This window comes from Micromesistius poutassou (genome assembly GCF_964030765.1).
Source record: "Micromesistius poutassou genome assembly, chromosome: 9".
Taxonomy (NCBI): domain Eukaryota; kingdom Metazoa; phylum Chordata; class Actinopteri; order Gadiformes; family Gadidae; genus Micromesistius; species Micromesistius poutassou.
The window spans coordinates 16,532,571-16,545,731 of NC_140279.1; the positions used below are offsets into that span (position 1 = coordinate 16,532,571).

General features: G+C 41.9%; 2 protein-coding genes across 2 annotated transcripts in view; both read right to left on the reverse strand.

Moving 5' to 3' along the window:
* The window catches only part of p3h2 (prolyl 3-hydroxylase 2), a 49,145-nt gene extending 45,900 nt beyond the window's left edge, over positions 1-3,245 (reverse strand). The window contains exon 1 of the mRNA XM_084472516.1: positions 2,650-3,245. Coding sequence (XP_084328642.1) covers positions 2,650-3,066 — 417 coding nt within the window. The 5' untranslated portion in view covers positions 3,067-3,245. The remainder of the gene's footprint in view (positions 1-2,649) is intronic.
* A 3,454-nt stretch (positions 3,246-6,699) lies between these two features.
* LOC311353434 (claudin-1) lies at positions 6,700-8,563 on the reverse strand (the record flags this gene model as incomplete). Its single annotated transcript, XM_084473345.1, has 4 exons — positions 6,700-7,176; positions 7,328-7,406; positions 7,944-8,108; positions 8,356-8,563. 4 exons carry the CDS (start codon positions 8,561-8,563, stop codon positions 7,017-7,019), a joined length of 612 nt encoding a protein of 203 aa, XP_084329471.1. The 3' UTR covers positions 6,700-7,016.
* Between the last annotated feature and the right edge of the window lie 4,598 nt (positions 8,564-13,161).

The following is a 13,161-nucleotide window of genomic DNA, read 5'->3' on the forward strand; positions in this document are numbered from 1 at the left end:
TTGCTCTACGGTCAACTATACTGCCATCCTCCACGTTTGTTTACATCGGTTGCTTAGCACTGCTGTAACAAAGCTTTACCCTAGCCACCTCAGCAAACCCTCAAACTTTTTGAACAACTATGTCCTGACCTGCACCAACCTCTGGTTTTACGCAGACGCCTCACGCAACACGTTCGAAAAATTGGACTTTAATTGAATAGGGCATTTAAACCAATACCCCTGTATCACAGCTCCCAAGCTTGTTCCGAATCCAAATGTCAGAAGTTTGTGACGAGGTCCAACCTGCGTCCACATGGCGAGGGTCCGCTTCACTCCTTCCTGTTCACAATCCCCCCTTACAGTGCAAGAGGGATGAGGCCTGCCAGGCCAGGTAGAGATGCAGCCAGGGAGGATGGCTATGGAAGGACATGAGGGAGCTCTGTGGGCCTTGGGGCATGTCCCGGCCAGGGGTCTTTGATGCCTCTGTGGTCAAGGCCAGTGGAGCCAGAACTCTGAGCCAATCGACAAGCCCAGCACTCCATAAGCCCAGTGCTGGGCTTATGGAAAGAGAGCCCTAAAGCACATAGCGATAGGCTAATGAGAGCATTAGAGGGCTGGACCAAAGGGCAGATAGCTCTAGAAGGCTAGCACTGGGCAAATGGACGGAGAGCACTAGAGGGCTAGCGGTCGGGCCAGAACCCAGCACTAGAGGGCTAGCGGTCGGGCCAGAACCCAGCACTAGAGGGCTAGCGGTCGGGCCAGAACCATGCAACGTCTACAAGACCCTCCCTTTAATAGCTGCACAAGGTGCCGTGTCTCTCTTCTTTTAGTAAAGCAAACAGGCCACAACAGGAAAGCCAAATATTGAGAAAGGCTAAATGTTTTGGGAAATCAGGGGGACATACGCACTACAGTGTGTGTGTGTGTGTGTGTGTGTGTGTGTGTGTGTGTGTGTGTGTGTGTGTGTGTGTTCTGCCAGAACCAATAGGAGCATTATGCCAGGGGCTTTCAAGAAAGAGGGTGTGAGAGGGTGGAATGTTGAAGTTCGAGAGGAATTATATTTATTTACAAACCCAATCAAAAACCCCACATCACCAAAACACACGTGCATGTGCCTGAATACAAAACACACAAACTAAAATAAAATGTGTTTTAAAAAAAATAAGTTGTTAAGTTAACCTTTTTTAACCTCTCATCGTGTATGTCATTCACGATGATGGCAGCTTGCCAAAGAAACATCTGGCACAAGACAAGCGCAGCCGCTACCTTCTCGTACGAGTGTAAAAACAGCACGTGGTACTCTACCTCCAAACACATGGTCTTTAAATCAGGGCATTTTTTTTATCGCCATGGCAACGTATCCACTCAAGTCTAGACAGCGCTGTGCCTCGGTGACGGCATCAATCCGCGGCCTTTTCATTGTTCCTGCTGATTCATAAAACTGAATCAGCCGCTTCTTGCCGACCGACAAAAGAGAAGGACACAGTCAATTAACTGCAAGAAGGAACCACTACATCTGAGCAGTGGAAGTCATGTGTCAGCGCCCCGGCATTTGCAGTCAGTCCATATTGGGAGGGCATGGAAGTCGCCTGCCTTACAGATTTGTATGAGGAAACCAGAAACACTGATGCTCCCAGCGAGGCAGGACAGTCCAGGGGTCTGACTCCCAGCCGAAACGTTGTCTGGGTTCAATCCTGTATGTCTGCAGTCTCACTGTAACCCTTCCCTGAGAAAGATGCCCAACCCCATCCTTCTAAATAATTTCACTGCAATTACCTTTCGGATTCAAGTGTCTCAGCCACTGAATAGTAAGAAGCCACACACCAGCCCTTTTTGTTTTGTATCTCCGAACCACCATGCGTCCACAGGTCAACTCTAAAGAGTCAAAGGAGGTAAGAAGCTGACATAGAATGAGATGAGAGTTTATAGCAATGGTGCCGAAACATAACCTAACATTGTCAATCTGGAATGGGCAGAGGGGGATTGCGTGGGGCAAGTGTCCCCTGGGGGTCCTTGTTGTGGGAGTGTTTAGTATGTGGAGAGCCACTTGTTCCCTCCTCAAGCCTATTATCTGCTGCCTTGCTCCCACACCCTGGCCTCCAGCTACGTCCTAACAGAGAGAGAGAAGGACGATTCCCACCGGATCCATCTGGATCCATAGTTCATGATGAAAGCCATATTGAATGGTGTCACCTTTGAGCAATGTTCTGTAGTTCAATGTAGTCTGTAAACAACTGAAAATAAGCGTATATTGCCCGGATGGCTTATTTGTTCAAGGAGATGGCTGCCTTTACCTGGTATGCTTGTATTGTCGAGACAAGTGTGGAATAAGACATGGATGAATGGTGGAATTTCCATAGAGAAACAATAATATTAATTTGATAAAACAATTAAATATCCTGCAACTCCGTTAGGGATATATGTGTGTGTAAATGAGGAAATTGGGATTTTAGCCAATCGGTTTGATTAGGCTAACAGTGAATGCTGTGCACCATTACATCACTAAGCTGCATCACTGCGTCACAGCATCTGATGTAACATTTTGTTGCTCGGAAAGTTAATCAAAGAATAGCATCACAAATCAATCACCGCAAAATGATGGAGGTGGCAGTAAAGCTGGTAGACATGCAAACTTTCCATATGTTTAAACGTGCATAATGTAGTACATACCTTCTGATAAGCGAGTTGAAGATAGTTGTAAGGGATGCGCCTGTTGAAATCCTGAATGACATCTTCGCTTACTTTATGCATAGATTGGGTTCCAATTTTCTCTTCAATACACGTGTTAATACACGCGGACCTGTGAAGGACGACTTCAAAGAATTGCAACTCCCGGAATGGAGCATCGAATGGATGCTGGTCCTGGCACCTTAGTCGACATCGTACTTGGGCGCTAGTAACTTCTGCGTAACTGCTGAGCGCTCCTTCCATGTACCGCACCACGTTTGTATAATCGCCGTCCGTAAATGACCGGACGGCATTTTCATATAATAGGTCGTAAGGCTTTAGAATAGCAGCTGAAGAAGTCAATAAAAGTGCTAAGAGGGCAAGTGACAAGGCACGGCCACATGAGAAGTTTATATCCATCGTCCTCGGCGGAGCAGCCCTGTAGTGACACAACGCGCTGTCCCGGCGATGTGGATGGGAGGCACAGGGGCGACTTGGAAACGCCGCAGTTTGACCGTCAGTCACAACCCAGATAAAGAGATCCTGTACAGTCCATTGGACATGTTACGATGGGTCATCTGGGATGTTTTCAGGACGGAATCGGACGCAGGGCGGAAATTGTATTTCTTTGACTGAGCGACACGCATTTTGTAAGGACTCTTTCTGGCTCCGCTAACTCCTCCCCTCGGAAGAATGAACCAATAAAACAATCAGAGCTTTCTGCTCCAGAACCGCTCTGGTCCGGACGAGCTGGAGACGAATGTAAAGCTCAATGGGTCAGCATCGTTTGATTGAACTTTGCGGTAATCTTAAATAGGCATATAATTTAACTAGCTAATAACACTAGTGTTCAATATGGTACATTATACTTAATTTAAAGTGTCATTCAGCTGTATTTTGTTTCCTAAACTGGTAGGTCAAGTGTTTTGCGTGATAATTAAGAATAAATATCAACTTTGCAGCTGGATTCTTTATTCTACATAACATAGCCAAATTAAACGGTGCGTAAAAAGATTTTATGAAAAACAAAGCCTTTAAAAAAAAGTGGGGGTGCTCTCCTTTGGGGCACCTTATGAAAAGCTATGTGTTTTTCTTCTAGAATGACTAGAATCTAGAATGGTATTTTTCCTGATAGTACGTTTCACGGTGGCTGTGGCTCAGTTAGTCAACGCTAGACAATGTCTCCCTCTTGAGGTACGTTTGTGCAATTAGCGGTTTCTGAGCTAAAGATCATTTAAATGGGCGATATTATGCCACCAGGTGTGAGTGTGATTAGCCATAGATCACATTCACACCTGGTGGTGGCATAATATCACCCCTTTAATAGCCCATTCAAGTTAATAGGCTATTTTTTTATGTGTGTTTTAAAGCAAAAACCCAAAATTGTAAAAACACGAGTAATCTGATTGGTAGGCCTACTGGTAACAACGATAGAACAGAGAAAACAATCAAAGACCACGTCCAGAAAGCTCTCAGTAGCCCATCAACATACTATTATTTAATTGGTGTAAAGAGTTAAAATATCCATTCATCCCTGGTGGTTCAAGCCCACGATTTAGACAGAGATAAACTGACCGTGGTAGGTCAATGATTACATTAGATTACTCTCTCTCTCTCTCTCTCTCTCTCTCTCTCTCTCTCTCTCTCTCTCTCTCTCTCTCTCTCTCTCTCTATCTAAATGTACTTCTTGGCATTATCTTTAATTATCCCACACAATAGCGCGTGATTGTCCAAATATTATTTGGGAGATTAAATGAAAAGACATCTCAAATGGGCTTATGGGCTCTTATTTCAAACGTTCTTTAGCAGGCCGCCAGGAGAGGGCGCTGCCGCCATGGCAATGGTGTGCGGACGTTCAAATATAGGTGTCGCGCACTCAAGTGGGTCGGGTCGAGCCGTGTAACAGATGAGAAGGGAGATAACTAGCCTACTATGCTGTGTTTTTGTGTGAAGTTACCTGTAAAGGAGTCTGGATTGAGATTTGAGACGTACTTCCAAGGCAGCAATGCATCACGACGTCATGGTGTCGCCAAAATACCGACAGACGACGACCGTCAGTTACAACGGTTATATTTACCACCAGTCATTTGGACTAATTCTTTCTTCTTTTTTTTTTTTTAATATGCATTATTATGAGAAGCATTATTTGTTGTTGTAGTAGGTAGTCTAAATTGTTTTTCATCTTGTCGTATCCGGAAAGCGGTTGCACAGGATTGTGGGAAGTCTATTTTCTTGGCCGACAAAGGAAACGTGTTCAAAACCTGCCTATAGTCGGAGGCGCCTCAGAATGCAGTATTATCTGTAAATCATCTATTTAGATTATGCTTCCCTGCCTCTAAGTAGCTATTTGTGACATGTGTTTATAGGAGATATTTTAAATGATTCATTTCTTTCCTGTAACAAAAGTCAAACTATTTGTTGACTTCCACCTGATTGGTCTTTATAAACAGAGGTAGAGATAACAAAAAATGCTATTAATTCATGAATGCTGTTATCAAGAACTGTTCTTTATCCTTTAAGGGCAGCACTGGTCAAGAACATGGTGGAGAGAGACATGGGGAAGTTAGATTGATGGATTGACTGGTTTAATGGTTGCTCAATGTGTGAATAAATTGTGGCAGTTACTTCGAACCATGGATCTCTGTTTCGTGGCAGCGGTGACAGATGGGCGTGAGAAACAACTTCAGATGGAAAGGTCTATTGGTATAGGATAATTGTTCTTTTATTATTTGAACTTCAAGATAATAACTAGGCTTGAAATTGCTGCAGATTAAAATACATTGACAGGAAGTTGACTTAAACAAACCATTAGGCTACTAGGGCATAATGTGACCTAGAGAAACAAATTGATATCCGGTTGTTTCTCTTGGGGAGAGCTGGGTGGGGGCAGGAGTTCCTAACAAACACAAGTGAAACACATTACTGCCAGGCACGTATAGCCTGTATGGCTTCACTGGAGTGGTTTTGAAAACAAGGCGTTTGGTTGCTAAGAGTTTGGCATAATAAGTCAGGTCAGTGTGAACACACACCACCTGCATGCTGCAAAGTTTGGCAGAGTTGAAGAAAAATGAAACAATGAAATATAATTATCTAAGCAGGCACACCGGTGGTTTACAAGAAAAAAAAAATGGATGCCTTCTACCACTTTACCTTTCATTTGAATCCAACTCCAAACCCTTTCCCCTTCCTGGACGTATATGCACGGGAAGGGCTTTATAGGCCCTGTGGGAGGTGGCTGCGTGGCCTCACCATCCGCCAGGGGAAAAAAACCCATCATTTCCCAGAATTCTCTGTCCAAGCTGCTGCCTCTTGTTTAGCGAGGATGATGTCATTTCCTTCTGATTGCGTTAGCAGGGGAGAAATGTCAAGGTCATCAATTTTGACAGCCAAGAAGAAAACGAGACAAAACATCAACTACAGAAACAACAAAACCAACAATAATAATGAAGATGACGGTGGAGAAAACTATTTCTTTTATGAAAACCTTAAACACATTTGGCATTCTCTGCCCAGCAAGCCCTCTCCAAGTCAAATAGGAAGTGTAATAAAATGTTCTTATCTTATTGAAACAGCTTTACACTAAACTCAGGGTGGATTCGGTAACCACAACATAGAAACAAACGTCTCTGAGTAATTAGTTCTCCTATGGAATACTGTGATTAAATAACAAGATTTATAAACATTTGAACTGCCGCATTTACTCAGCTTGTTGAAAAAAGGAAGGAAAGCTTGATAATTCTCAGGAAAATCCTCATTAAACCCTGATTTTTATCTGCCAGATTTGCTCTGCTCGCTAATTTAGCATCAACAAAGATAGACAATAGACACGTAGGCCAAAGTAGACCAATTGCTGAATTTATTCTTCAAAAAAGTTCAAAATATACTATTATTCTATACAAATCTGGAAAAATACATCATTTAAAAAAATACAACACAAGCATGTATGGCAGATGTGTAACTGAAATAAACGGACCTTTCTCTGATAATATAAACTTAAAAACATATAACCACTACAACATAGATCTTAGTGCATTTTGTACTTTAACCTTCATTTTTTCTTTACCATAATTGTATAATTTGTATTTGTTATTTTGCAAATAACCGATTGCACTCATAGCCTTTCCTTTAGACAGATTGATCCTTCATATGTTCCTTCTTAAAGTTTCTACCCTTTCTTCTTTAGGGTCAGTGGGTGCTGAGAAACCTATTTAGTTAGTAACAGTAATTAAGGACTATGACTCAAATAACCCTGACAGTTTTACACTGCATTGTTCAAAACAGAAAGAAAAACTGACCTTTCGAACAATTAAATACGAACAAATCTTGCTACAATCCTTACGGTTGGCCCTAGCCAAGTATGACCTTTAACATTAAACATATTCAGCACCGCCTGCCGCTGACTGGCGTATCATAGTCGGGGACATGGACGACCTCGTCCCATAGCACCTCCGACAGTTGAGGAACGCCCCCCCCACCAGGCTGAGGACGGACCCCACCCAGCTGACAAAAGCTGCATTGCCAAACTCATATCTGTGACAGGGCAGAGAAGGATCACACACTCCAGTTAGGCAGAAGGCCACAGAGACAGACGTACCTCCAACAGACATGAAGGTGCCACTCTATGAGATGTATAGTGTGTTTTTTGCATGTGTGGGCGTGTGTATGCGTGTGTTTTGGTCACCTGTCTAGTTCATGGGCATTTTTGTAGTCCTCAACGAGTAATCCAACGTACCAGGAGGTCACAACCAGAGCCAATAAACCTTAATGTGGAAAAGCAGGAAAAAAACCTGACATGTTATATATCTACCAATATACCAATATACATACGAGTTTGTTGAAATATCTACATTTGTAAAAAAAAAAGTCTGTCTAGCAACTGAAATGTGCACTTCTTAGTATGTTCCATTCCAACTGAATGGCCAATGGACATCAACGTATATGATATTGTACATTGTCCATCTCCGTACAGAAAGACCCACCAACTACAAAAAACAACCAACTACAACTAAATATGTCATACTGTGTGGTAAGGCTAGGACTGGACTATCACAAGATTATCACAAGCTTGTTTTTAGTGTTTTGGAAGCTGTTGTGAGACAGTCTTCCAGGGAGAAGAACCGTTGTGTAGCTCAGGACGTACTAGCACTGGTGTTATTGAATGGTGGTTTGGCTATTGCCACAGGTTTAAACAAAGGAGCTATAGCCAATTTCTAAAAAGGTTCCATAAAAAGTATATAGTTTTAATTGATCATTTAAATTCCAAAAGCTTAAACAATTCCATCATGTCTTGAACCTACCAGAGATCATGAACATGACTCCTCCAGACAAAGCCATGAAGCGTTTGGTCTCGTCCCTGTCTTCCATGAAGCGAGTACACTTCATTCCCCAAATGGACACCAAAACTGCCAGACTTGAGAGACAGATGCTGCTTATCAACACTGCCCTGGTGACCTGGATACCCCCTGTAGACACATACCACGATCCCGTTACTTGATCATATCCTACTGTGATAACTGCTTCTCACTCTTGTAGCAACGTGTATTCCTGTCGTCAATAAATCCAGTTGGATTTCTTCCCCCTATTTTACCATTTTTTTGTGTGGAATTAGAATGGTACAACACTGTTACTTTATATAGCTACAAGCCACAATGCACGGAACAGTGTTCCGTGCATTGTCTCCGAATAAAAAAAATGAATGAAAAAACATACATGACAGTTCAACAAAGGAATCGTGGGCTTTGCAGCTCATCCGTGAGCTGGACGCCCTGCACGTCTCCCACAGCCCCCTGTAGATCTCCCCCTGGTCCTCGCTGCTCTCGTAAGTGCTCCACTCTACCATGCAAGTGGCGGTGACGATGGCTGCTAGACCCACCACTGCGAGCAGGAACCCAAAAAGTTGTATTCCCGAGCTTGCCATTGCCCAATGCCCACCAGCAGCAGCAGCGAAAGACTACCAGAAGGTTCGAAAAATGAATGAAAAATAAATAACTTAAAGCAGAGAAATTAAAATAAAAATGAATTAAAAATGAACAACGCGGTGAAAAATAATACAAAAAATAATACAAATGTAATAAATAAAAAAAAATAGTCCCGTATGTTTTTTTGTTTTATAGTTGTTTTAGTCAGTATCAACTATCTGAAACTCGACCATAAATTCACTCAAGCCTTTGCTCCGTTACAGACTGCTAGAGTGCGCTCCGAGCAGCCCTCCTATTTAAAGTCGGGGGTTGACTCATGGGTGGTCTTGGTGGGTCTCCACCTGTTATCGGATATGATATGGAATAAATTAGGTAAGTGGGCACATATAATCCTTATTACGTTAATGCATTGTACTTCAGCAATTCATAAGATGCGTTTGGAAACAAATGTTGGCTATTTGTAGGCCTATACTATTTGTAGTAATACTTTAGATATAAGAAAACAAAGGTTAAAAAACATAGAACACAGAAACAATTTGCAGTTGGATTATGTTGCTTATTCTTATTTAGCTTCTTTAACCTATTTCTTGAGAATTAACAACCTCGTGTTCATGTTTATTTATTTATATTATTTATTGTTCATTTTTTTCCGCGCAATTAGCGCAGGTTATTTGGCCATATTTGGTCATAGGGATGCCAATTTGTAAACATGCAGCGTTTGTCTGTTAGATTGCATCAGTTTTCCACAATCTTCCCGAATAAACCTGAGGACAAAAATGTTGCTTCCACTTAGTAGGCCTACCAGCGGCTCCAGTCTGTGTCCATTAGTCATTTTCCACTTTAGTCCCAACTCAGGCGGTATCCCCGTCATGCCAACATGTTTTTCAATTAAAAATGAAACATAAATATGACAAAGGAAGTTTGTATTGACCTAGCTATATAAGTAAACTTCCATTTGCGTGAAAAACAGGCATATATATGTAAAACATGTGTTTTCTGACTAATTTCTGACTACGCCTGTGTATCCCCACAAGGGAAGCATAATATGAACACTTAAGCAATGACTGGACATCCAAATTGAGGCAGTCCACTCCCAAATGCACAATGACTGATTTGTATCTTGGTAGAATGGCCCTTGTAATTACAGCAATTACAAGAGTAGTTTGAGTAGAGCCAGTATAATGATGCTACTGTTGCTATTGTGTGTGTTTATTTTACTCTAGTCTATAACATATAGGCCTAATTATATCAGTGTATTATTATTAGTGGTAGTAGTAGTAGTAGTGCTAGTGCTAATAGTAGTAGTGGTAGTTGTAGGCAATAGTAGCAGTAGTAGTAATAGTAGTAGGTATTAATAAATGATTAGTATGCACATATTTTACATATATGTTTTGCCTAAAGGCTGACCACATTCATACTATAGAAACTTAACTGACCCTAGAACAGTCTACTGGACTTTTCCACTTGTACGTCACCTTGTTTATTGCATTTATTGTCCATCTAGCTATTATTAGCAGTATTATTCATATTAGTATAGTATAGTATTAGTATAGTATTAGTATAGTATAGTATTGAGATATATATAGATATAATCTCAAATATATGAGATTTATATCCAGTCCATTCTAGTAAAATAATATAAATCAATATATTTAATGACTTGCAGTAGGCATTAAATACCTGTCATGTTCTAATTACAATTTAATCTATCCTTCAGATCAGCCTGCTTATTCCTTGTCAGATGCACACACACACACACACACACACACACACACACACACACACACACACACACACACACACACACACACACACACACAGACACACACACACACACACACACACACACACACACACACACACACACACACACACACACACACACACACACACAGACACACACACACACACACACACACACCCACACACACACACACACACACACGCACACGCACACACAATCACACTCACGAACTACATTGCACTTATCAGCTTTGATAGAAAGCCACAGTGAAAAAGTATAACATGCAATAGGGAGCACAGTGGACTGAATCAGTAGGCCTACAGAATATTTGAGGACTAAAGACTGAGTGCAACTAATCATGAAAACATAACAACTGTATTTAATTCATAGTGTCATTTGAAACTGAACATGAGAAGGATGTTGGATGTCATTCCATAGAATTTTCCTTTATTAAATGGTGTTCCTTTCCCTTCAGCATGTCTCTCACCCTTTGTTTTGTGGTGTGGGCAGCAGTCCAACATACTGTCTTGCATGTAAAAACGTAATGTTTTCAGCCACAAAAGGAGGAAGTGAATTGCAAGGAGACCTTATGCATCTGTTGCGCGAACGGAGGTACCGTCAGAAAATAAATCTCAAAGGAAGCGACTTGAGGTGAAATTGACCGCTATCTTATCCATGCATAGGCCTGTGTTCCTTGGAAAAGAATGAGCCCAGCTGTGCTACCGTCACACACGATGGTTAGCTCTTATGCATGAGAATCATGGGAACATTCACGGATATCCTGAAAAGCTCTACCGGGGGCAAATTTTTGTTTCAATATTTAACGGTTAGGCCTACCATTTTAACGCAAACATAAAGTTTATGTGTCACAAGATAAACAAAAGAAATATTACTTTATTGTTGATGATGTCCGGACTCAACTTTCAATCCAATTAAGTTTGAATTATTTTTGGCGCATGGTATATTCCATGCATCCTATGGGGGTTGTTCCAGCAGCACACCGTCCACACTGTCAGTTCTTGAGAGAAAGTGGGCATCTTTTGGCCACTTTTAACAGACACACACACGCGCGTGCGCACTCATGTATACGGACTCAATCACGCACACACACTCCGGCACGCGAACGCGAACACTCTCTCACACATTTTCACACACACACACACACACACACACACACACACACACACACACACACACACACACACACACACACACACACACACACACACCGCTAGAGCAGGTTTCATCAAGGGATCCAGGATTATTTTTGAATGTAATATAGGCCTACACCAAAATGCTGTGAAATGTTGTGAGGTGGAAACCAAGCAAAGCTGTGGTATACATTACACTCCCCAGAAGTTGCCTGTGTATATTTCTCAAAGGTACAGGAACACAAGTACTTCCTTAATAGGCCTATAGAAACTTCCTATGGAGAAGTGAGTGTTAGTTTGTTATTGTACTTTTTAGTGGGGCTAAGTAACTTAATGCTTTTCAGTCATCACGTAGCAACAAACTCAGTTATCCCATATAGCATGACAACATAAACTAATCGACAGTGAGTGATGGAGTCTCTTTGCTGTTGGAAATAAATACAATTAGAAAAATACTGCTACCAGTAGGCCTACCTATGTTATAAAATAACATATTTACACATATAGAAATAGTCAGTGATTGTTGAATTGAATATATTGTATAGGCCTATTGTCAACATTTATATTAATTTTGTTTACAGACTGCATTCAACACAAGGCCTGAGGGCAAAACAATAGGCTATTGCTTCTTTGATTGATTTATGACGTCGTATGAAATATGTAGACCTACGAGTTGGTTATTGATGAATGATAAGAACGGCGGGAGACACCAATCGGTGTGTGAACTAGTAAATACAGAGTGTGACGAAAAAGGAAACGACTCAACGACACTGCAGCTGGTGAACAACTTGTGAACAGATCGAATCTCAATCCCCTGGAAAGACGCGCGTAGGCCTACCTACGTCTTAAACGCTGGCGCTTGGCCATCATGGACGTGGGTGGCCACGCATGTGTGCAACTATTCCTATAATACACTATCGAAATTAAAGTAGGATTGTGTGCGTAGTGCGTTGCTGATTGGTCGCTGCTGCGTGTTTAGACACAACACCCAGGGATCGCCCTGGCATGCGTTACAGTGCCGAGGCTTTAACGCTGCACCGAACCAGTCCGATGTCATTCCTGCATCAGGCAGAGCACACAACGCCCTGCGGCACAACGGCCCGCTGCCTATTTTTACGCCAATGGGAAATGCTTGATGTTAATCGTTCAACCTCAATGCTCTCGATATTCGCTGAGAGTATTAGCATTTCCAACCATTATAATGTTTTACTCGCGTGCTTTTTAATAAAATGTATAATTAAGGCGCATCTTTGAGCCTGAGATCTGACGGAGGGAGTATGCGGTGTTGTTTTAGCATGTAGGCCTGGCCAGGTTATGTTTGACAGCTCCTGGACGTAGGGCCTACTGAATGTTACGCTTTTATGCTACACCACAAAAAGAAGAGACAATTAGCATTTCCAAAATGCGACCTACTTCAACTATTAAACTAAGTAGGCCTACGACTATTAGCAAGGTAATTCTGACCCCAATTCCAATGACCTTATCTGTAGTCCGTTTAAACGTGTAATGTGCAGGTGTACACCTGGGATCGTTTACACTGCAGGTTACAGGCCTATACCATCGATTGAACTCCAATACCTGGGTAGGGTAATTAGCACTTGCTACAAATGCTCTCCGGTTGTGACTACCGGTTTTTCCTGAAGATGTGCCTCGGGCACATCAGAGCGAGAGAGTTAAAATGCAACAGGTTGGAAGTGCATTG